Here is a 25,278-nt window from a genome sequence, read left to right on the forward strand (position 1 = left end):
ATTAACCTAGGACCTGCTGAATGCGCTTCTTAAAGAGTGTTTGTGTCCACCAAGGCCTGATGCTGTCTGCCATTATCGATTCTGTTGCACCCATAACAGCAAACAGGATATTTATAGGTCTGATCCTGACTTTAAGGTGGGCTAATTTAATTTGTGTACTGGCAAATTTATGAGATAAATATTTATCATTTGAATCATTGTCATTAAATTTGCTAGAGTCTTTGATATGTCACGAAAGACTATTAACACATTTCTACAGATATACAGTAGAGAGCATTCTAACTGGTTGTATCACTGTCTGGTGTGAAGGGGGTCACTGCACCAGATTGGGAAAAGCTGCTGAGGGTTGTATCCTCTGCGTGCTCCATCATGGGCACTAGCTTCTCCACCATCGATACACCTTCAAAAGGCGATGCCTCAAAAAGGCAGCTAACCTCACCCGGGATATTCCTACCATCAGGGAGAGGGTATAGGAGCCTGAAGGCACACATTCTGAGTGATAATTCTGACTGTAAAGTCAAATTTGCAGAGAGGGTGTGAGATGGGTACAGAGGTCAAAGGAAAGAACCGTGGCAGTGTGAGGCCAAGGTTGCCGTGGGGATGAGAATGAGAGGTTGTCCAGTCAATGGAGACAGAGGGAAAAATGAAGAAAGGTTCTGGAGTCAGGGTAGTTATCATGGGAACACACACAGAAACAGTGTTGAAAGGTGTAAAATGCAGTGCTGCAGAGACATGTTCAGTAGGTCAGGCTGTACGAATAGTGAGAGGAAAACCAGTATCATTTGTGCAGCTTAAATGGTCAGCTCTGATACAAAGAAAACAAATTACTACTTGCCCTTAAAATATAGAATTGCAGTGTTTTAAAAGAAAGGTTCCTTCAGAAGTAAATGATGTGAGAGATTTAAAGGTGTATATTCAGTAATGAGTCCAAAAGGCTGGAAGATATCCAGAGAGAAGATGAGATATCTTTCCTCAAACTAGTATTGAGGAACAACACAGGAGACCCCAGGCAGATCGGAGTGAGACAGAGAATTAAAGTGGCAGCAGCAGAACAAATTAAATTGTGAAGCATTTAAAATCAAACATTGGCCATGATTGGCAAGGAGACTGGACACATCTGTCAGCTGGGTATTTCAAGAATCTTGTGTTTTGTTTTGTGTCATATTCATTTGATTTATCTTAAATTTAAGCTTGATTTTACAGTTTGTATGCATCTGGTATTTTCATCCTACCAGTAAAATTTAGATTGATTTTATGATAAATAACATGAACTGTGGAATTTATTTCAAAAGTAAAGTATACTAAGTGTGAAATGACATTTTTACTTTATGTAGCAGTGTAGTTGTAGGCTTACAAACAGCAGGCACACTGATAGGGAGTACAGTCATTCATTTAATTCACTTTTGTGTTTGGCACAGACACTACTTGGCCTTAAAATTCAGAATTGTGGTTTGTTTGTACGGTTGTTCGTCAAGCCCGGAGGTTAGGTTGCAAATGTTTTGTCACCAATCAAGGTGACATAATCAGAATCCTGGCAGAAGCACAATACAAGAAACCAAGAGAACTTTTCGAAGCTTGGTTCTCAGTGGAAGACAAGCAGAATGAACTGGGCGTAATTTACAAACATATGCATCTCCAGGATTAGGGCCGAGGGACGAACTGAGGAACCAATGCTCAGACCGACTGATGACCAAGGTTATGAGCCACTGGTGATCACTCAGCTTCCCATTCGCCAGGATCCAGTGTCACATACCCCATGACGGGAATAAAGAACCAGCAGAGATGGAAAACACTTTGGAGTCCAGTATTGCTATAAACTGATAGTATTTATTAGTAACTATGCAATACAGTAATAAAACGTAGATAAATCAAACAGGTTAGCAATGATTCTATATATATAAGTAAGTATATCAGTAAGTGTGGAAATATATGTATGAAAAACCAAGCTTCTTTAAGTCGAGGGGTAAAAAGATACAGTCTTACGATGATGAGTAAAGTTCAGTTTAGTTTGTGGTATTGAGTTGAGTAGTGATGGAGAGAGAGAGAGGGAGAAATTTGAGTCTTCAGGTGAGCTGAAGCCGTCGATCTTATCGTTGTCCTCCGAAATCCTTTAAAAAGTCACCGTCTGTGACCACAACAAAGGGGACCGGTTTTCTGTGGTGGAGCTATCACCCAGGTGAGGGCGGACATATGGACAACTCCCCACCAGTCAACCCCTTTCCTTTTCACTGTAAGAGCAACAGATCGATCCGCCTGATCAATCCTCCAAAAACCCACTTTTTCTGTGGGCACAACAAAGCTCATTCAGTGTCCAAAACATGTGTCTGAGGTCTATCATCTGACCTTCTATTTTATCTTCCCGTGCTGAATACCAGCTGTCTCTCAAATAACTCCTTCTTCCTTTGTCTGTGTAAGAAATGTACAAGCATGCTATGTCCTTGGGAAGTATAAACAAACTGTGATCAGTCTTCGTCTCTCTCTCTCTCTTTCAAAACACATGTCGGTGTTAAATAACTCTCTGTCTCTCTCTCTGTTTTCAAAAGCACAGTTAATAGGGGTAAACGAGCACAGTTTATAGGGGTAATTCAGGACCCTGTCACACCAGTGTGACAGCCAGCCCAACAGACCGACCGATGTCCAGGGTTATGGGCCAATGGAGATCACTCAGCTTTCCAGTTAGCCAGGATCGAGTGGAGACTAGCGGCCAGCATGACAGCCAACATCAGAACGAATCGAACCAAATTAAACATGAGCACCCGGCAGAATCAACACTCAATTGCACACTGATAATATCACCTTGACTGGTGATGAAAAGTTTGCGAGCTCACCTGCAGGCTCGTCGAACAACCCTACAAACAAGCAGCCAACTCAAGCTACCAATCTTCTCTTTCATTTCAAGAAATTGCTTAAAAGGAAAAAAATCCTTAAAAGAGTAAGAGTGTGATATAAGTCAGTGAGCCATTGAAAGGTATATATAAAGAATAAACAAGAGAAAATCCAAACATCACACACAAATGCTGGAGGAACTCAGCAGGCCAGGCAGCATCTATGGAAAAGAGTATGTTGATTTTTGAGCTTAGACCCTTCCTCAAGGTGGGTCTTCCTGAGTAAGGGTCTTGGCCCAAAATGTCGGCTGTACTCTTTTCCATAGATGCTGCCTGGCCTGCTGAGTCTTGAGTTCCTCCAGCATTTGTGTGTGTTGCTTATATATAGAATACTTGTGCATGATAAACAGTAATTACTATTTGAGCCCTTCTTGCGCAACTGGCAATTCCCGTTCACTGTGGATGCCAGGTGACTGAATTTGCTGTATAAATTAGTTATAAAAAAATTAAAGATGCACTTTCTGTTTCCACAGGGGTTTGTCCGAGTTCACTGTAGCTATGACTGCCGTATTGAATACCATTTATACTGCTGGAAACGCTGCAAAATTAAAGAGTTCCAAGATAAAATAGAGAAAGTTAGTAATTTTTGTCTTCTGTAATGTTTATCTGTTTGGAGGCAGTGTACAGAAGGAATTGAATGCAAAACTTGAAATACATATGTAATTATTTTTCACAAAGATACCAGTCTGAAAAACGATGGTTAGGAAGGGCTAGGAATCAAACGACAGTGCCTGTACAGTTATCATTAATGAAAGGTATTTCTCTTTCCTGCATGGAGTCAGAATAAATGTGAAATCATGTTAAAAGTTCAAAGTAAATGTATCATCAAAGTACATATATATTGTCATCATCATAGACCGACTTAAGATTGGTTTTCTTGTGGGCATACTCACTAAGTACAAAGAAGCAGAATAGAGTCGACGAAAGACCACACACAACAAGACGAACAAACAACCAATGTACAAAAGACAAGAAATACAAAATGAACAAAATAATAATAATAAATAGGCAATAAATATCGAGAATGTGAGATGAAGAGTCCTTGAAAGTGGGTTCATAGGTTGTGGGAACAGTTCAGTGTTGGGGTGAGAATGAAGTTATCCCCTTTGGTTCAAGATCCTGATGGTCGAGGGGCCATAACTGTTCCTGAACCTGGTGGTGTGGGTCCTGAGGCTCCTCTACCTCATTCCTGATGGTTGAGGAGTAATATCTGTTCCTGAACCTGATGGTGTGGGTTCTGAGTCTTCTGTACCTCCTTCCTGATGGTTGAGGGGTTAATAACTTTACCTGAACCTGGTGGTGTGGGTTCTGAGGCTCCTGTACCTTATCCCTGACAGCAGCAGTGAGAAGAGAGCATATAATGTACAGTTTGCTTATAAAACTGATTTTGTTTGGGAATGTTGCAGGATATTCTGGGTTTAGACTGCCTCACACCTGACTGTATGGGATGCATCTGGAAGGTTGACATTTTTCAAGATTCGAGGCAAAAGACGGTGAGTTTGTTGCCATGAAGTTTGCTGTTCCTGTAAAATAGGATTTGCAATTTTATATAGTTCCATCAAGCCAGTAAAAAATGATGGAATGGGATGGGGAGCAGAGTTGTTGGATTTAGTGATGATGGTACTGAATTGGAATGCATGGTTCTTACAATAGTATAGATCTCAGTGCAACACTTTATAGCGCCAGTTGTACAATCAATGGGCTCTGTCTGTCACTGTGACTGAATGGAGTTCCCCTGGGTGCTCCGCTTTCCTCCCACGTTCCAAATGTGTATGGGTCAGTGAGCGTGCTATTTTGATGCCAGAAGCATAGCGATACTTGTGGACTGCCCCCAGCATGTTCTCGGATGTTCTGTTTTGTTCATTGACATAAAATAACACATTTCACTGTATGTTTTGAGACTGTAGATGCTGGAATCCAGAGCAACAAATCCTGCACTGGAGGAACTTAACAGATCGGGCAGCATCTGCAGGGGGACGTGGACAGTCAACGTTTCAGATTGAGACTGTCATCTGGGCTTTAACTGCAGACCAATGCAGATGAAGGGTCTCACTCTGAAATATGGATTGTCGTTTCCCTCCACAGCTGCTCGGTAGATTGTACATTACTGAATTGTTGAACTAATTTCAAGTCCCACAACAGCAAAGGACAAAGTTACATTAAGCTAATTACATAAATGGGGAAAGAAAGCCATGAGCAGTTATTTGATTCGTAATTACTATCGAGTTGTCCAATTATTTTGAGGGCAGCTGGGCTGACGACAGCCCAGTGGTTAGCGCACCACTTTACAGCGCCAGCAATCGTTGATCGATGTTCAACTCCCGCTGCTGTCTGTAAGTAGTACCTATGTCTCCCCATGACTGTGCGTTTCCTCTCGGTGCTCTGGCTTCCTGCCACATTGCAAAGACATACGGGCTAGGGTTAGTGAGTTGTTGCTGGAATCATGGCGACGATTGAGCACAGCACAATCCTTGCTGATTTGATTTGACACAAACAATGCATTTTGCTGTGATTTTTGATGTACATGTGTCAAATAAATCTAGACTATCTTCATGATTTTGGCAATAATGTCACACCTAAAAATAATCCTTCCTTGTAATCCCCACTTTTTTAAAGGCACATTTAGCTTATACGATTTGGTCGCAGTGCACAGATTGACTGGGGCCTTTATGGAAGATGGCGGTGGGTGGGTATGATGCTGCTCTTTAGAATGTGCCTGATTTTTCAGTCTCATGAATTCAATGCGAATTTTATAGATTTAGAACAGTGATGGAACAAGTTAGCAATAACTTAGTGCTAATAAGCTAGCAATAACTTAGTGCTAATGGAGTGAGGCACAACTGCGCAAGCGTGTGGACATCAGCCAGTTAGAAGAGCGAGAAGAGTTTAAAAGGAAACAGTTATTTCTTCAGTGGTTTGATCGAGGGACAACTGTGCATGCACGGGGACATCAACCAGTTAGAACAGCAAGAAGAGTTAAAAAAGAAGACGACTTTATAGAGCAGGTGACAGAGTAGAGGGAGACAGAGAAAGAGGGTTTTGGCTCAACGGGTCGAGGCAAAGAGGTTGCCTGTGTAGAATGAATATATATATATATTAATGATCTGGATGATGGGATGGTAAATTGGATCAGTAAGTATGCAGGTGATACTAAGATAGGTGGAGTTGTGGATAATGAAGTAGGTTTTCAAAGCTTGCAGAGAGATTTAGGCCATTTAGAAGAGTGGGATGAAAGATGGCAGATGGAGTTTAATGCTGAAAAATGTGAGGTGCTATATTTTGGTAGGACTAATCAAAATAGGACATACATGATAAATGGTAGGGCATTGAAGAATGCTGTAGGACAGAGGGATCTAGGAATAATGGTGCATAGTTCCCTGAAGGTGGAATCTCATGTGGTGAAGAAAGCTTTTGGTATACTGGCCTTTATTAATCAGAGCATTGAGTATAGGAGTTGGGATGTAATGTTGAAATTGTACAAGGCATTGGTAAGGCCAAATTTGGAGTATTGTGTACAGTTCTGGTCACCGAATTATAGGAAAGATGTCAATAAAATTGGGAGAATACAGAGGAGGTTTACTAAAATGTTGCCTGGGTTTCATCTCCTAAGTTACAGAGAAAAGTTGAACAAGTTAGGTCTTTATTCTTTGGAGCATAGAAGGTTGAGGGGGGACTTGATAGAGGTGTTTAAAATTATGAGGGGGATTGATAGAGTTGACGTGGATAGGCTTTTTCCATTGAGAATGGGGGAGATTCAAACAAGAGGACATGAGTTGAGAGTTAAAGGACAAAAGTTTAGGGGTAACATGAGGGGGAACTTCTTTACTCAGAGAGTGGTAGCTGTGGGGAGCAAGCTTCCAGCAGAAGTGGTTGAGGCAGGTTTGATGTTGTTTAAAGTTAAATTGGATAGATATAGGGACAGGAAGGGAATGGAGGGTGATGGACTGAGTGCAGGTCGGTGGGACTAGGTGAGAGTAAGAGTTTGGCACGGACTAGAAGGGCCGAGATGGCCTGTTTCCGTGCTGTAATTGTTATACGGTTATAATAGAGACAGGAAGTATGTGTGTGAAGTTGGTGTTCTCTACTGGCTGTCAGATGTGGGAAGTCCGGGAGACTCTCAGCCTCCCGGACGGCCACATCTGAGCCGGGTGCATCGAGCTGCAGCTCCTTAGGGACTGCATTAGGGAACTGGAGGTGTAGCTCGGTGACCTTCGTCTGGTCAGGGAGAGTGAGGAGGTGATAGAGAGGAGCTATAGGCAGGTAGTCACACCGAGGCCTCAGGAAACAGAGAAGTGGATGACAGTCAAAAGAGGGAAGGGCAGGAGCCAGATGCTAGAGAGCACCCCTGTGACTGTACCCCTTAACAATAAGTACTCCTACTTGAGTACTGTTGGGGGGGGACAGCCTACCTGGGGGAAGCAACAGTGGCCGTGCCTCTGGCACAGAGTCTGGCCCTGTGGCTCAGAAGGGTAGGGAAAGAAAGAGGATGGCAACAGTGATAGGGGACTCTATAGTTAGGGGGTCAGGCAGGCGATTCTGTGACACAGGAAAGAAACACGGATGGTAGTTTGCCTCCCAGGCGCCAGGGTTCGGGATGTTTCTGATGGCGTCCGTGATATCCTGAGGTGGGAAGGAGATCAGCCAGAGGTCGTGGTACGTATTGGTACCAACAACATAGGTAGGATAAGGGAGAACGTCCTGAAAACTACAGGGAGTTAGGAAGGAAGTTGAGAAACAGGACCTCAAAGGTAGTAATCTTGGGATTACTGCCTGTGCCATGTGACAGTGAGTATAGGAATAGAATGAGGTGGAGGATAAATGCATGGCTGAGGGATTGGAGCAGGGGGCAGGGATTCAGATTTCTGGAACATTGGGACCTCTTTTGGGACAGATGTGACCTGTACAAAAAGGACGGGTTGCACTTGAATCCCAGGGGGACCAATATCCTGGCTAGGAGATTTGCTCAGGCTATTGGGGAGAGTTTAAGTTAGAATTGCTGGGGGGTGGGAACCGAACTGAAGAGACAGGGGAAGAGGCGTTTGGCTCACAAATAGAGAAAGCTTGTGGACAGTGCGAGCAGGAAGATAGGCAGGTGATGGAGAAGGGATGCACTCAGACCGATGGTTTGAGGTGTGTCTATTTTAATGCAAGGAGCATTATGAACAAAGCGGATGAGCTTAGAGCGTGGATCAGTACTTGGAGATATGATGTGGTGGCCATTGCAGAGACTTGGATGGCTCAGGGAGAGGAATGGTTACTTCAAGTGCCAGGTTTTAGATGTTTCAGAAAGGACAGGGAGGGAGGCAAAAGAGGTGGAGGCATGGCACTGTTGATCAGAGATAGTGTCACGGCTGCTGAAAAGGTGGAGGTAATGGAGGAATTGTCTACTGAGTCTCTGTGGGTGGAAGTTAGGAACAGGAAGGGGTCAATAACTCTACTGGATGTTTTTTATAGACCACCCAATAGTAACAGGGACATCGAGGACCAGATAGGGAGACAGATTCTGGAAAGGAGTAATAATAACAGGGTTGTCGTGGTGGGAGATTTTAACTTCCCAAATATTGATTGGCATCTCCCTAGAGCAAGGGGTTTAGATGGGGTAGAGTTTGTTAGGTGTATCCAGGAAGGTTTCTTGACACAATATATACAGCCTACAAGAGGAGAGGCTGTACTTGATCTGGTACTGGGAAATGAACCTAGTCAGGTGTCAGATCTTTCAGTGGGAGAGCATTTTAGAGATAGTGATCATAATTCTGTCTCCTTTACCATAGATAGCATTGGAGAGGGATAGGAACAGACAAGTTAGGAAAGCGTTTAATTGGAGTAAGGGGAGATATGAGGCTACCAGGCAGGAACTTGGAAGCATAAATTGGGAACAGATGTTCTCAGGGAAATGTACAGCAGTAACGTGGCAAATGTTCAGCGGATATTTGCGTGGTGTTCTGCATAGGTTTGTTCCAATGAGACAGGGAAAGGGTGGTAGGGTACAGGAACTGTGGTGTACAAAGGCTGTTGTAAATCTAGTCAAGAAGAAAAGAAAAGCTTATGAAAGGTTCAAAAAACTAGAAGATTATAAGGCAAGCAGGAAGGAGCTTAAGAATGAAATTAGGAGAGCCAGAAGGGGCCATGAGAAGGCTTTGGCGAGCAGGATTAAGGAAGACTGCAAGGCATTCTACAAGTATGTGAATAGCAAGAGGACAAGATGTCAGAAAATAGGACCAGTCAATTGTGACAGTGGAAAAGTGTGTATGAAACGGGAGGAGATGGCAGAGATACTTAATGAGTACTTTGCTTCAGTATTCTCTATGGAAAAGGATCTTGGCGATTGTAGGGATGACTTACAGCCGACTGAAAAGCTTGAGCATATAAATATTAATAAAGAGGATGTGCAGGAGCTTTTGGAAAGCGTCAAGTTGGATAAGTCACCGGGACCGGGCGATATGTACTCCAGACTATTGTGGGAGGCGAGTGAGGAGATTGCTGAGCCTCTGGCGATGATTTTTCCTCTGTTTCTATGTTAGCTTATTAGCACTAAGTTAGAAACATAGAAAACCTACAGCACAATACAGGCCATTTGGCCCACAATGCTGTGCCGAACATGTCCTAACCTTAGAAATTACTAGGCTTACCCATAGCCCTCTATTTTTCTAAGCTCAATTTACCTATCCAAGAGTCTCTTAAAATACCCTATGGTATCCACCTTCACCACTGTCGCCAGCAGCCCATTACATGCACTCACCACTCTCTGCGTAAAAAAACTTATCCCTGATATCTCCTCTGTACCTACTTCCAAGCACCTCAAATCTGTCCCTTCTCCTGCTTCCCATTTTAGCCCTGGGAAAAATCCTCTGACTATCCACACGATCAATGCCTCTCATCATCTTATACACCTCTATCAGGTCACCTCTCATCTTCTGCCACTCCAAAGACCGAGTTTACTCAAACTGTTCTCATAAGGCATGCTCCCCAATCCAGGCAACATCCTTGTAAATCTCCTCTGCACCCTTTCTATGGTTTCCACAGCCTTCCTGTAGTGAGGTGACCAGACCTGAGCACAGTACTCCAAGTGGGATCTGACCAGGGCCCTGGAACATTACTTCTCAGCTCTTAAACTCAGTCCCACAATTGATGAAGGCCAATGCACCGTATGCCTCCGTAACCACAGAGTCAACCTGCGCAGCAGCTTTGAGTGTCCTATGGACTCGGACCTCAAGATCCCTCTGATCCTTCACACTGCCAAGAGTCTTGCCATTAATGCGATATTCTGCCATCATATTTGACCTACCAAAATGAACCACCTCACACTTATTTGGGTTGAACTCCATCTGCTACTTCTCAGCTTAGTTTTGCATCCTATCAATGTCCTGCTGTAACCTCTGACAGCCCTCCACACTATCCATAACACCCCCAACCTTTGTGTCACCAGCAAATTTACTAACCTATCCCTCCACTTCCTCACCCAGGTCATTTATAAAAATCACAAAGAGTAGGGATCCCAGAACAGATACCTGAGGCACACCACTGGTCAGCGGCCTCCATGCAGAATGTCTCCAGTCTACAACCACTCTTTGCCTTCTGTGGGCAAGCCAGTTCTGGATCCACAAAGCAAGGTCCCCTTGGATCCCATGCCTCCTTACTTTCTCAATAAGCCTTGCATGGGGTACCTTATCAAATGGCTTGCTAAAATCCATATACACTACATCTACTGCTCTTCCTTCATCAATGTGTCTCGTCACATCCTCAAAAAATTCAATCAGGCTCGTAAGGCACGACCTGCCTTTCACAAAGCCATGCTGACTATTCCTAATCATATTATGCCTCTCCAAATGTTCATAAATCCTGCCTCTCAGGATCTTCTTCGTCAACTACCAACCACTGAAGTAAGACTCACTGGTTTATAATTTCCTGGGCTATCTCTGGTCCCTTTCTTGAATAATGGAACAATATTTGCAACCCTCCAATCCTCCAGAACCTCTCCTGACCCATTGATGATGCAAAGATAGCAAAAACTTAGTGCTAATATGTTAGCAAGAACTTAGTGCTAATAAGCTCGCAATAACTTGCTGTTAATAAGTTAGCAATAACTTAGTGCTGTTATGTTAGAAACAACTTAGGGTTAATAAGCTTGCAATAACTGTGTGCTGGTAAGTTGGCAGTGTTTATTACTGTTGCAGATTGAAAGCTCCAAGTCAAGAGAACATAAAAGTGCCAGAAACACAGCAACCAAGCAGTGTAGTAGCACGTAAGTACACGCTTTATCTTGTTCTTTTTCATTGAATGCAGAAATTAGAATGCAACATTTAGTTGGAAATTCAAGAAATGTATAAAGAAACAAAGGATCTCATGTCGATAGTTATATTTGCAAGCTTGTCGTTGCTGCTGCCGACTTGATGTTTGTAGAGTACTGGAGTATATATCCCACAACGGTTTCTTGTAGTCTTGTGAGTATTGATTTGTTTTTGAAAGTGAGAGTGTTCTTCCATGATCATCTGTGAACATTGTACTGGGCGGAGAGGAGTGGATACTCTCAATGCACAGCTGGGAGGAGTTGGGCCCTGGGGGTTTATGTCCTCACCCTGCGGCAATCTGCTTGTGCGAAGGAATTTATCTAACTTATATAGGAACACGTATCAGGTGTGTTTGTACTATGGGTGGTCACTGAGTTTCTGCATTTTATATGGGAACACGTATCAGATGTGTGTGTGTATACTGTGGGTGGTCACTGAGCTGGTTTTGTACCAGTTCCCCGTTCATTCAGTGAAAGACCAAAAGCAAATTTGCATTTCTTTGTATCTGCATCCAGCAGGCATAATGACATGGTTGTACTTGTTTTCCAAATTGTGCTTCTACCTCAGAAACTTCCTGGTTTCCAGTGAGAGAGGCAGTAAATGTGACATCCTGTAGTTGCTGGAAATCCAGGGTAACACACATACAAATGCTGGGGCAATAGGGCAATCTTGTAGACTACAGGCCGGTGAGCCTTCAGTGGGACAATGGGACAATCCTGTAGATTACAGGCCGGTGAAACTTCCATGGGAGTAATTGGACAATCCTGTACATTACTGGCCAGTGAGCCTACCATGGGAGAATAGGACAATCATGTAGATTACAGGCCAGTGAGCCTCCAATGGAGCAAAAGGAAAATCCAGCAGATTACAGGCCAGTGAGCCTTCAATGGGACAATCCTGTAGATTACAGGCCAGTGAACCTTCAATGGGACAATAACACAATCCTGTAGATTACAGGCCAGTGAGCCTTCAATGGGACAATCCTGTAGATTACAGGCTAGTGAACCTTCAATGGGACAACAACACAATCCTGTAGATTACAGGCCAGTGAACCTTCAATGGGACAACAACACAATCCTGTAGATTATAGGCCAGTGAACCTTTAATGGGACAACAACGCAATCCTGTAGATTACAGACCAGTGAACCTTCAATGGGACAATAACACAATCCTGTAGATTACAGGCCAGTGAACCTTCAATGGGACAATAACGCAATCCTGTAGATTACAGGCCAGTGAGCCTTCAATGGGACAATCCTGTAGATTACAGGCTAGTGAACCTTCAATGGGACAACAACACAATCCTGTAGATTACAGGCCAGTGAGCCTTCAATGGGACAATCCTGTAGATTACAGACTAGTGAACCTTCAATGGGACAATAACACAATCCTGTAGATTACAGGCCAGTGAACCTTCAATGGGACAATAACACAATCCTGTAGATTACAGGCCAGTGAGCCTTCAATGGGACAATCCTGTAGATTACAGGCTAGTGAACCTTCAATGGGACAACAACACAATCCTGTAGATTACAGGCCAGTGAGCCTTCAATGGGACAATAACACAATCCTGTAGATTACAGGCCAGTGAACCTTCAATGGGACAACAACACAATCCTGTAGATTACAGGCCAGTGAGCCTTCAATGGGACAATCCTGTAGATTACAGACTAGTGAACCTTCAATGGGACAACAACACAATCCTGTAGATTACAGGCCAGTGAGCCTTCAATGGGACAATAGTACAATCCTGTAGATTACAGGCCAGTGAACCTTCAATGGGACAATAACACAATCCTGTAGATTACAGGCCAGTGAACCTTCAATGGGACAACAACACAATCCTGTAGATTACAGGCCAGTGAGCCTTCAATGGGACAATCCTATAGATTACAGGCTAATGAACCTTCAATGGGACAACAACACAATCCTGTAGATTACAGGCCAGTGAGCCTTCAATGGGACAATAGTACAATCCTGTAGATTACAGGCCAGTGAACCTTCAATGGGACAACAACACAATCCTGTAGATTACAGGCCAGTGAACCTTTAATGGGACAACAACACAATCCTGTAGATTACAGGCCAGTGAGCCTTCAATGGGACAATCCTGTAGATTACAGGCCAGTGAGCCTTCAATGGGACAATCCTGTAGATTACAGGCTGGTGAACCTTCAATGGGACAACAACACAATCCTGTAGATTACAGGCTAGTGAACCTTCAATGGGACAACAACACAATCCTGTAGATTACAGGCCAGTGAGCCTTCAATGGGACAATCCTGTAGATTACAGGCTAGTGAACCTTCAATGGGACAACACAATCCTGTAGATTACAGGCCAGTGAACCTTCAATGGGACAACAACACAATCCTGTAGATTACAGGCCAGTGAGCCTTCAATGGGACAATCCTGTAGATTACAGGCCAGTGAACCTTCAATGGGACAACAACACAATCCTGTAGATTACAGACCAGTGAACCTTCAATGGGACAACAACACAATCCTGTAGATTACAGGCCAGTGAGCCTTCAATGGGACAATCCTGTAGATTACAGGCTAGTGAACCTTCAGTGGGACAACAACACAATCCTGTAGATTACAGACCAGTGAGCCTTCAATGGGACAATCCTGTAGATTACAGGCTAGTGAACCTTCAATGGGACAACAACACAATCCTGTAGATTACAGGCCAGTGAGCCTTCAATTGGGGAGAATAGGGCAATCCTGTAGTTTATCGAACAGTGAGCCTTCAATGGGATGATAAGGCAATCCTGTAGATTACAGGCCAGTGAGACTTCAATGGGACAATAAGACAATCCTGTAGATTAATGGTCAATGAGCCATCAATGGGACTATAAAACAATCTTGTAGATTACAACACAGTGAGTCTTCAATGGGACAATCCTGTTTATTACAACCCAGTGAGCCTTCAATTGGAGAATGGGACAATCCTGTAGATTATAGGCTGGTGAGCCTTCCATCGGTGGGAGGGAAACTATTGGGGAAGATTCTTGTGGATATGTCTCCTGACGTTTGAAAAAACATGGAATTATGAGGTATTCAAGTTTTTTTTCTGTAGTGATGAATGTAGGATATGGACTTCACTATCACTTTCCGTATGGTTCCTAATGGTGGGCCGATTCGGAAGATTAAGTTATGTGGAATCCTTGGAGGAGAAGTGGATAGGATTGAAAATTGACTTGAGGATATCTGAGTGAGGACAGTGGCGGGTGGATGTTGTTCTGATTGGAGATCTAGGACTGGTGGTGCTGCACGGGTGCCCGTGCTGGATTCCTGTTTGTGATACATGTAAATGATTTGATTGAAGATGTAGATGGGATGATTAGTAAGTTTGCAGACGAGATAAAATATGGTGGAGTTGTGGATATTGAGGAAGGCTGTCCAAGGATCCAGGAGGATATAGATAAGTCTGAAATATGGGCAGAGAAATATGTAAGGTGTTTCACTTTGGCGTCAAATATCATTAATAGCAGAGAGATCTTGGGGTACTAGACCGGGGTAACAGAAGTCAAGATGATGTTCGGCTTGGTTGCCTTCATTGCCTCGGACGTTCAGATTAAAAGTTGCCCAGTCTTGTTGCAGGTGGTTAAGACTTTGGCTAGACATTTGGAGTATTGTGTGCAGTTTTGGACATCACATTACAGGGAGACTCTGGAGAGGGTACAGATGAGGTTTCCCAGGATCTTGCCTGTGAGGAGAAGTTGGATCTGGTCGTCAGATTACAGGGAGACTTTGGAGAGGGTACAGATGAGGTTTATAAAACAATAAGATGTAGGAGCAGAAGTAGGCCATTCGGCCCATCGAGTCTGCTCAGCCATTCAATCATGGGCTGATCCAATTCTTCCAGTCATCCCCTCACCCTGCTTTCTCCCCATACCCTTTGATGCCCTGGCTAATCAAGAAACTATCTATCTCTGCCTTAAATGCACCCAATGACTTGGCCTCCTCAGCCACTCGTGGCAACAAAATCCACAGATTTACCACCCTCTGACTTAAGTAATTTCTCCACTTCTCTTCTTAATGGACGTCTTTCAATCCTGAAGTTGGGCCCTCTTATCCTGGACTCCCCTACCATAGGAAATAACTTTGCTATATCTAACCTGTTCAGGCCTTTTAACATTTGGAATGTTTCTATGAGATCCCCCCTTATTCTCCTGAACTCCAGGGAATACAGCCCAAGAGCTGCCAGACATTCCTCATATGGTGACCCTTTCATTCCTGGAATCATTCTCGTGAATCTTCTGTGAACCCTCTCCAATGTCAGTAATCCTTTCTAAAACAAGGAGCCCAAAACTGCACAGAATACTCCCATGTGTGGTCTCACAAGTGCCTTATAGAGCCTCAACATCATGTCATTGCTTTTATATTCTATACCTCTAGAAATGAGTGCCAACATTGCATTCGCCTTCTTCACCACCGACTCAACCTGGAGGTTAACCTTTAGGGTATCCTGTACGAGGACTCCCAAGTCTCTTTGCATCTCTGCATTTTGAATTTTCTCCCCATCTAAATAATAGTCTGCCCGTTTATTGTTGGACCGTACACTTTCCAACATTGTATTTTATTTGCCACTTCTTTGTCCATTCCCCTAAGTCTCTCTGCAGGCTCTCTGTTTCCTCAACACTACCCGCTCCTCGACCTATCTTTGTATCATCGGTAAATTTAGCCACAAATCCATTAATCCCATAGTCCAAATCATTGACATATATCGTAAAAAGCAGCAGTTCCAACACTGACCCCTGTGGAACTCCACTGGTAACAGGCAGCCAGCCAGAATAGGATCCATTTATTCCAACTGTCTGTTTTCTGCCAATCAGCCAATGCTCCACCCACGCTAGTAACTTCCCTGCAATTCCATGGGCTCTTATCTTGCTAAGCAGCCTCATGTGCGGCACCTTGTCAAAGGCCTTCTGAAAATCTAAGTACACCACATCTACTGCATTTCCTTTGTCTACCCTGCTTGTAATTTCCTCAAAAAATTGCAGAAGGTTAGTCAGGCAGGACTTTCCTTTCAGGAAACCATGCTGGCTTTGGCCTATCTTGTCATGTGTCCCCAGGTACTCGATAATCTCATCCCTAACAACCAATCCAACGACTTCCCAACCACTGATGCCAGGCTAACAGGTCTATAGTTTCCTTTCTGCTGCCTCCCACCCTTCTTAAATAGCGGAGTAACATTTGAAATTTTTCAGTCATCCGATTCAATGGCAGAATCTATCAGTTTGTGAAATATCATCGTTAATGCCTCTGGAATCTCTTCAGCTACTTCGTTCAGAACCCGAGGGTGCATTCCATCAGGTCCAGGGGATTTATCCACCCTCAGACCATTAAGCATCCTGAGCACCTTCTAAGTCATAACTTCCACTGCACGTACTTTACTTCCCTGACACTCTTGAATATTTATCTGGATCTTGCCTGTGAGGAGAAGTTGAATCTGGTCATTACATTACTTGGAGACTCTGGAGAGGGTACAGATGCGGTTTCCCAGGATCTTGCCTGTGTGGAGAAGTTGGATCTGGTCGTTACATTATATGAGACCTTGGAGAGGGTACAGATGAGGTTTCCCAGGATCTGCCTGTGTGGAGAAGTTGGATCTGGTTGTTACATTATGTGAAGACTTTGGAGAGGGTACAAATGAGGTTTGCCAGGATCTTGCCTGTGTGGAGAAGTTGTATCTGGTCGTTACATTATATGGAGACCTTGGAGAGGGTACAGATGAGGTTTCCCAGGATCTTGCCTGTGAGGAGAAGTTGGATGAACTGGGATTGTTTTCCTTGGAGAGTTCTTGGCGAAGGGGCAGCTTGATAAAAGGTTATCAAATCATGAGTGTCATAGAACACTATGGTTCATAAGTCTGCTCTTGAGCCAATCTAGTCTGTGCCAAACTATTAACCTATTTCCATTGACCTGCCTTGAGACCTTAGCCCTCCATACCCTTCCTATCCATGCACATATCCAAATTTTCCTTTAATGTTGAAACAACACCACTTCCAGTGGCAGTTTGTTCCACACTCTCACCACCTGGAATGTGGAGGCAGGTTCACCGGTTTGGTGAGTGAGACAATGATTACGAATAAGCATATTGATCATTTATTTACAAACAGTAAAACATTCACCAAACATCTAAATCCCCCTCAAGTTACACAAAGAACAGAACAAAATGTTCAACAAGCAGATACTTAGCTAAGAGTAGGCACAGGCCTTCTGGAGCATACTTTCTTGATTGTTCTTCAGCACTGGTACGTCCTTAGTGGTCCCTGGAGATATAAAAGAAAGAGACCGAGCCTCCCGTACTTGAGGTGTCTGAAACCAGGCACTGGCAACCAATGGGAAGAAGCTGCTGCATCCTTCAGATGTGCCAATCGATGGAAGCGGCTTTCGACTGACACGTAAACTAACCCCCCTTGTAACACCATGTTCCCTTTTACCCTTAACCCATGACCTCTACTTCTTATCTCTTTCCTGGTGTGGAAGTGTCAAGTACTGGAGGCATAGCCTTAAGGTAAGACATTGATTTACAAGGCAAGTTTTTTATTCAGAAAGTAGTTGGTGCTGCCAGGGAAGGATAACAAGGCACTTATACACGGATATGAATGGGCAGGGAATTAAGGGAAATAAGATTCTGTAGATACTGAAAATCAACAGACAGTTCATCCGGCATCTTGTGGAGAGTTGAAGATCATGGGATTAATTTAATGTGGAATAATGGTCGTGACAGACATAACTGAAGGCCTGTTCCTGTGCTGTGTGTTCTACATTAGTAACATTGATAAATATTCATAATGATTTGATTCCTGGCTAAAGTGCAGGCTTAAATTGCCTTCAGTGGTATTCATTATTTTTGGTTGGTCTTGTCTGGCCTCGCCCACTGGTGCAGCCGACGCAGTCTGAGAACCGTGCCTGCTGAGGCAATACTTCCTTTGCAGGAATGGAATGCTTCTGTGGGTGGAACAACTGCTGCTCTCACTCACTCTGCCTATGGGACCAAAGCTTTTTGTAGGCAGGGCCACAGAGGGATTTTGAAGGGCTGGTTCTGAACAATTCCTTGTGTTAAGTTCTCTGGAATGAGAAAGCACAACATGACTAAACTAAAATTAGCCCACTGTATCTGCTGCAAAATAAAATCATTTTCATTTATCTGAAGGAGAGTAATTGTATTCTTTAATAAAATAATCATTTTAACAGTACATAAAATCAATTGATGCATTCTCAATTCCTCTTCCAAAGACCAAATAACACTTCAGCATTGGAGTTGCCCCTTGCCTATCATGTTTCATACAGAGGCAATATACGTTTCTGGTCTCAACATCTCATTATGAATTGAAGTTGCTGCTGTGCAGTATTTGATTAAGATCATAAGAGATTGCAAAATTAGGCCTACGGCCCATTGGGTCTGCTCCGCTATTCCATCACGGCTGGTTTATTATCCCTCTCAGCCTCATTCTCCTGCCTTTTCCCTGTAACCTTTGACTCCTTTACTAGTGAAGAATCTGTCAACCTCTGCTTTGGATATACCCAATGACTTGGCTGCCACAGCCATCTGGGGCAAGGAATTCCACAGATTTCCACCCTTTGGTTAAAAAAATTCCTCCTCATCTCTGTTCTAAGTGGACATCCCTCTATTCTGAGGCGATATTCCAATGTCACATTTTGTCTTTGGGGAAGCTCGTTTTTGAACTTGACCTTGAATTTTACATGCTGGCGGTGTACCCACAGATAGGGAGCTGGGGGTGTGCCAATAGAGGATCGTTTCTATTTTGAAATATTTTACAAAACTTGTCCACATTGTTATGGCTTGTTCTTTTCTTCAATTAGTTTTAACTTGAAGAAGATTGCCAGGAAAAAGGAAAAGAAGCAACAAATTCCAGTAAAACATTCATCAAGTATCTACCAGGACCAAATCGGTGAGCAGGTTACTGTTGGTTATGTACATAAGCAATCCTTTGAAAGAAAAAAATCATGCCATTCCAGAAGTTTATTCTCCCAGACAGTTATTCTGATCAACCATTCCACTTAGCTCCCCCTACCCACCCCTGTTCTATCTATTACCTCAGTCATGCGCTGTAAACACTTTTTATAATGCTATTTTACAGTGTAAACACATGGTATTTCTACACCACAGCAAATTACTAATACCTCTAGATGTATGTAATGAATAAAGTTGATCCTTGAATGTTCTTATTCACTGATGTTAATTGAAGAGCTTATTTAATTATAAGGATTATGGGCTTTACAGCAAGCTCACATGAGTGAAAAAGCCTTGTCTGTTAAAGGCAACTGAAAACATACAGTGCCTATAAAAAGTATTCACCCTCCTGGTAAATTTTCATGTTTTATAGCATTGAATCACAGTGGAATCAATTTGGCTTTCTTGACGCTGATCAACAGGAAAAAAAGATTCAAAGTGAACAAAAAATCTACAAATTGGCCTAAATTTATTACAATGAATAAATCCAAAATAATTGATTGCATAATTACTCACCCTCTTCAAGTCAGTATTTAGTAGATGCACCTTTGACAGCAATTACAGTGGCATGCAAAAGTTTGGGCACCCCTGGTCAAAATTTCTGTTACTGTGAATAGCTAAGCGAGTAAAAGATGAACTGATTTCCAAAAAGCATAAAGTTAAAGATGACACATTTCTTTAATATTTTAAGCAAGAAAACTTTTTTATTTCCAGCTTTTACAGTTTCAAAATAACAAAAAAGGAAAAGGGCCTGAAGCAAAAGTTTGGGCACCCTGCATGGCAGTACTTAGTAACGCCCCCTTTGGCAAGTATCACAGCTTGTAAATGTTTTTTGTAGTCAGCTAAGGGTCTTTAAATTCTTGTTTGGGGGATTTTCGCCCATTCTTCCTTGCAACAAGCTTCCAGTTCTGTGAGATTCTTGGGCTGTCTTGCATGCACTGCTCTTTTGAGGTCTATCCACAGATTCTCGATGATGTTTAGGTCAGAGGACTGTGAGGGCCATGGCAAAACCTTCAGCATGTGCCTCTTGAGGTAGTCCATTGTGTATTTTGAGGTGTCTTTAGGTTCATTATCATGTTGTAGAAGCCATCCTCTTTTCATCTTTGACTTTTTTACAGATGGTGTGATGTTTGCTTCCGGAATTTGCTGGTATTTAATTGAATTCATTCTTCCCTTTACCAGTAAATATTCCCCGTGCCACTGTCTGCAACACAAACCCAAAGTATGATCGATCCACCCCCTTGCTTAACAGTTGGAGAGGTGTTCTTTTCATGAAATGCTGCACCCTTTTTTTCTCCAAACATACCTTTTCTCATTGCGGCCAAAAAGTTCTATTCAAACGGTTCAAAGGGACATCTAAACAAACCTGATGCATTTTGGAAACAAGGCCTTTGGTCTGATTCAAATTGTTCCAACTTATGCTTAACAGATGCTGTTATCTTCTCCACTTTGTAAATGTCCATTGTAATTTCCATTCATATATTTAAAGTTGGGCTCTCCTGTCATAATCATTTCCTGGTAAGGGTCTTTTTACCAGCCACCAGCGGTATATTCATTAAATATTTATCTCTTTTCAACCATTCTTGAGGTATATACCCAAAATATATGGTGTTACTCTGTAAGGCTATTTTACATTTAAAGATGTCTTGTAGGGCATTATGTATCCCACTCCAATAGTCTTTGATAACGGGGCATTCCCAGAAAATATGATAATGGTTTGCATTTTGATTTCCACAATTTCTCCAGCAAACAGGGAGGTTACTATCTTAATGGGATTTCTGAGAGGGTGTAATAAAATACCTTATCAAGTTTTTCCACCCGAACTCCCTCCATTTCTGTGAACTGGCACACTTCCATTGATACCTCCATATTATTGTCCAGTCTTCCTCAGATATTATTATCCCTCCTTCCTTCTCCCATTTTGTTTTAATGTATGAAGTCGAATGTGTTTTAAGATTTGACAAACCCGTATACACGCTTGAAATTATTCTACTACCGTTGTCTGAATTATATGCTTTTCTAAATAGCTCTATCAGACATGTACTTGTCTTGGTTACATTTTTAACCATCCTATTTAACCATACTGTCACATCTGTAAATACTGGTAAAAGTCTTGTTTTTCTAATAGGTGTTTCTCTTTGAGCATTTCAAAACTGAACAGTGTTCCTTCTTTCATTATATTGCAAATAGCTTTTATTCCTTTAGCTGTCCAGTCCTTAAATCTAGCATCCAGCTGGCTTCTACGACAGGATAATGAACCTAAACACACCTTAAAATCCACAATGGACTACCTCAAGAGGCACATGCTGAAGGTTTTGCCATGGCCCTCACAGTCCCCCGACCTAAACATCATCGAAAATCTGTGGATAGACCTCAAAAGAGCAGTGCATGCAAGACGGCCCAAGAACCTCACAGAACTAGAAGCCTTTTGCAAGGAAGAATGGGCGAAAATCCCCCAAACAAAAATTGAAAGACTCTTAGCTGGCTACAAAAAACGTTTACAAGCTGTGATACTTGCTAAAGGGGGTGTTACTAAGTACTGCCACACAAGGTGCCCAAACTTTTGCTTCAGGCCCTTTTCCTTTTTTGTTATTTTGAAACTGTAAAAGATGGAAATAAAAAAGTTTTTTTTGCTTAAGATATTAAAGAAATGTGTCATCTTTAACTTTATGCCTTTTGGAAATCAGTTCATCTTTTACTAAGCTATTCACAGTAACAGAAATTTTGACCAGGGGTGCCCAAACTTTTGCATACCACTGTACAGCCCTGAGTCTGTGTGGATAGGTCTCTATCAGCTTTGCACATCTGGACACTGCAATTTTCTCCATTCTTTACAAAATTGCCCAAGCTCCATCAGATTGCATGGGGATCGTGAGTGAACACCCCTTTTCAAGTCCAGCCACAAATAGGCAATTGGATTAAGGTCTGGACTCTGACATGGCCAGTCCAGGACATTAATTTTGCTGTTTTTAAGCCATTTCTGTGCTTTATGTTTGGGGTCGTTGTCTTTCTGGAAAACAAATCTTCTCCCAAGTCGCAGTTCTCTTGCAAACTGCATCAGGTTTTCCTCCAGGACTTCTCTGTATTTTTCCTCCAGGATTTCTCTGTATTTTGCTGCATTCGTTTTACCCTCTATCTTCACAAGCCTTCCAGGGCCTGCCACAATGAAGCAACCCCACAGCATGATGTAGCCATCACCATGCTTCACAGTAGGGTGAAGTACCCAGGCAATAGCTGTCAGATGCGCAGTCTCTCCCATCTTAGCCACTGAAGCTTTTAACCGTCCAGAGTTGTCATAGGTCTCCTAGTAGCCTCCCTCACTCATCCCCTTCTTGCACGGTCACTCAGTTTTTGAGGACGGCCTGCTCTAGGCAGATTTACGGCTGTGCCACATTCTTTCCCCAGCTGCACTCCAAGGGATATTCTGTGACTTGGAAATTATCTTGTATCCATCCCCTGACTTGTGTTTTTCAATAACCTTATTGCGGAGTTGCTTGGAGTGCTTTTTATTTTGTCTTCCTGGTGTACTGTTTACCAGGATACTGACTCACCAGCAGTTGGAGCTTACAGATACAGGTGTATTTTTACTACAATCAATTAAAACACCTTGACTGCACACAGGTCTCCAAAAACAGATCTCCATTTAACTAAATATGTGAATTGCACCAGTGATGATTTGATATGTCATATTAAAGCGGTGAATACTTAAGCAATCAATTATTCTGTCTCCTATATTTGCAATTAACTCTGTAGAGATCTGTTTTCAGTTTGATACAAGAGTCTTTTTCTGTTCATCAGTGTCAAAAAAACCAAATTAAATCCACAGTGATTCATTGTTGTAAAACAATATGACATCAAAAAATTCCGGGGATGGGGGGCGCGTTGAATACTTCTCTGTGTATGATGTAAAAGCCAAAGAGAGGGCATATAATAGAGCAAAGATGAGTGAGAAGTTAGAGGATTGGGATGCTTTTAAAAACCAACAGAAGGCAACTAAAAAAAGTCCAAGAAGGTAAAGATGGAATACAAAATAAGCTAACCAAGAATATTAAAGAGGAGATGAAAAGTTTCTTCAGATACATGAAGTATAACAGAGAAGTGAGAGTGGAAAACAATGCTGGAGAGGTAAAAGTGGATGTCAGTGAAATAGCGGCAGAAGTGACTAAGTGTTTTGTACCAGTCTTCACAGTGGAAGGTACTGCTGGTATGGTAGCAGTTCCAGCTGTGGGGGCATGAACTGTGTGAACCAGAAAGAAGGTTCTTGGGAAACTGAAAAGTGTGACGATACATACGTCACCTGGACCAGGTGGTGTACACCCCAAAGTTCTGAAAGAGGTGGCTGAAGAGATCGTGCAGGCTGCCTCCAGCGTCCTGAGGTTGTGTTGGATGTTAACATAATCGATGCATTTCAGTGTGTGTTTTGGTGTACCTGTGATAAATAAATGAATCTGAATCTGAACTAAAACTGTTGTTTTAAATGTTGAAGGAAAAGGTCCTGCTGTGTAGACTGATTATCTGGGACTTGAACAGTGGGTGTCTTCAAGAGAGATCAGTGTTTGCCTGATGTGCTACATTAAATCGAGAGAACCAGTGATGGCATATCATTGTAGAAAAGTTTAAAATTGCGAGAGGATGTTTTTTGGACTTGAAGTCCCAGGGTAGGGGAATCCAAAACTGGGAGCGGGGGTGAGAGCGGAAAGATTTAAAAGGGACTCGCACAGACGGTGGTGGATATATGGAATAAGCTGCTAGAGGTACAATAGCATCATGTGAGAGGCACTTGGAGGAATGGTATTTAGAGGACCATAGGCCAAACTCAGGAAATTGGAACTGGCTGGCTGAGCACTGTGGTCAGAATGAGTCTGTTGGGTAAAAGGTCTGAATCTGTACTGTATTGATCGAGGAGTCCAATAGATTGCTGTTACTGTCATCAAGGTCTTAGATATCAGATGTTCACCATAAGGCAGCCTAAAATAATAAGGGCCATTCTTTGAATTCTGCTGATTTTTGGCACATAGTAACCACCAATAAACAGTGAACAAAGGTCAGCTTGATATCACGCTGAATGTGAATGAACAAGAAATCGGCTGATACCCAGCGAGCTGGCCAGGAGAGTTAGAACGTGGAGAAGTGAGCTTCGATGGACCAGCAGCAAGCCAGAGGTTTTCTCGTGGGGTCTAAGTGGAGCACTGTAAGCTGTCTTTGAGAATAAAAATTAAATCCTTGCTTGCCTGATTCATGAATCTTTCATTAGTTCCATTAAGAGACGGATGAAGCAACTCAAACATCTGGTAGTACTAGGCATAATTGCACCGAGATTGCATTTTTTGATTTATCAACTTGTGATTCTAGGAATAAAGAAGCTTTTCAGCCTAAATTAGAACTATTTCAATCAGCAGTTTGGTTTAAGTTTCAATCTTGTGTCATACAAATTATAAAACTTTCCATACTTTGAGAACAAAGTGTCAGCAAGCTTAAAGTGAGGCCTGACCAAAGGAAAAGTAATCTTAGACTTTGAGAGTAAGAAAGGACAATCTTCATCATGTAACTTTTGAAAGTTGTTTTTTTTTACTGTAGATACACCAAACAAAAAGACTGATCAGACTGAACTAAAGGTAAAGTGTACATCTATTTTTAATTTCATTAAAAGAACATGGAATTAAAGGTCTATTTTTCTCTCCTTTTCCTTTGCCTACTTTAGAGTGAACATTTAAACAGCTTGGTGTTTGGGTCCAACATCCCGTGTAAAATTTATTTGTAAGCACAAAGCTTAAATTGACTAGTTGAATGTTCACTCCTCCTTTCCTCTCCCTCGCTAACAGCACTATGGTTTACTGCCAGATAGTCTTTTTATTTATGGATAGTAATATTTCAATGGTTTAAAATTCATAGAGTTGGAATGTGATCAGTATTATTATCACTGACATACGTCATGAAGTTTGTTGCTTTCTGCAGCAGTACAATGTAATACATAAAGAATTACTAAAACTGACAGTAATGACTAAAGATATAAGAGCAGAATGTGACCATTTGACCCATCAAGTCTGTTCTGCCATTTCATCATGGCTGATCCATTTACCCTCTCAGCTCCAATTTCCTGCTTTCTTCCTGTACA

The 25,278-nt window shown here is 42.4% G+C and overlaps 1 protein-coding gene across 2 annotated transcripts in view; it reads left to right on the forward strand.

The window, feature by feature from the left end:
* Nucleotides 1-25,278, forward strand: part of LOC140185149 (uncharacterized) — a 252,545-nt gene that overhangs the window by 122,372 nt on the left and 104,895 nt on the right. For both annotated transcript variants that reach the window (XM_072238527.1, XM_072238528.1), the window contains 6 exons: nt 11-136; nt 3,359-3,460; nt 4,292-4,378; nt 11,060-11,127; nt 19,013-19,101; nt 24,741-24,778. In XM_072238527.1, the coding sequence (XP_072094628.1) occupies nt 11-136; nt 3,359-3,460; nt 4,292-4,378; nt 11,060-11,127; nt 19,013-19,101; nt 24,741-24,778 (510 nt within the window). The remainder of the gene's footprint in view (nt 1-10; nt 137-3,358; nt 3,461-4,291; nt 4,379-11,059; nt 11,128-19,012; nt 19,102-24,740; nt 24,779-25,278) is intronic.

The sequence above is a fragment of the Mobula birostris genome, chromosome 20 (assembly GCF_030028105.1).
Source record: "Mobula birostris isolate sMobBir1 chromosome 20, sMobBir1.hap1, whole genome shotgun sequence".
NCBI classification, from domain to species: domain Eukaryota; kingdom Metazoa; phylum Chordata; class Chondrichthyes; order Myliobatiformes; family Myliobatidae; genus Mobula; species Mobula birostris.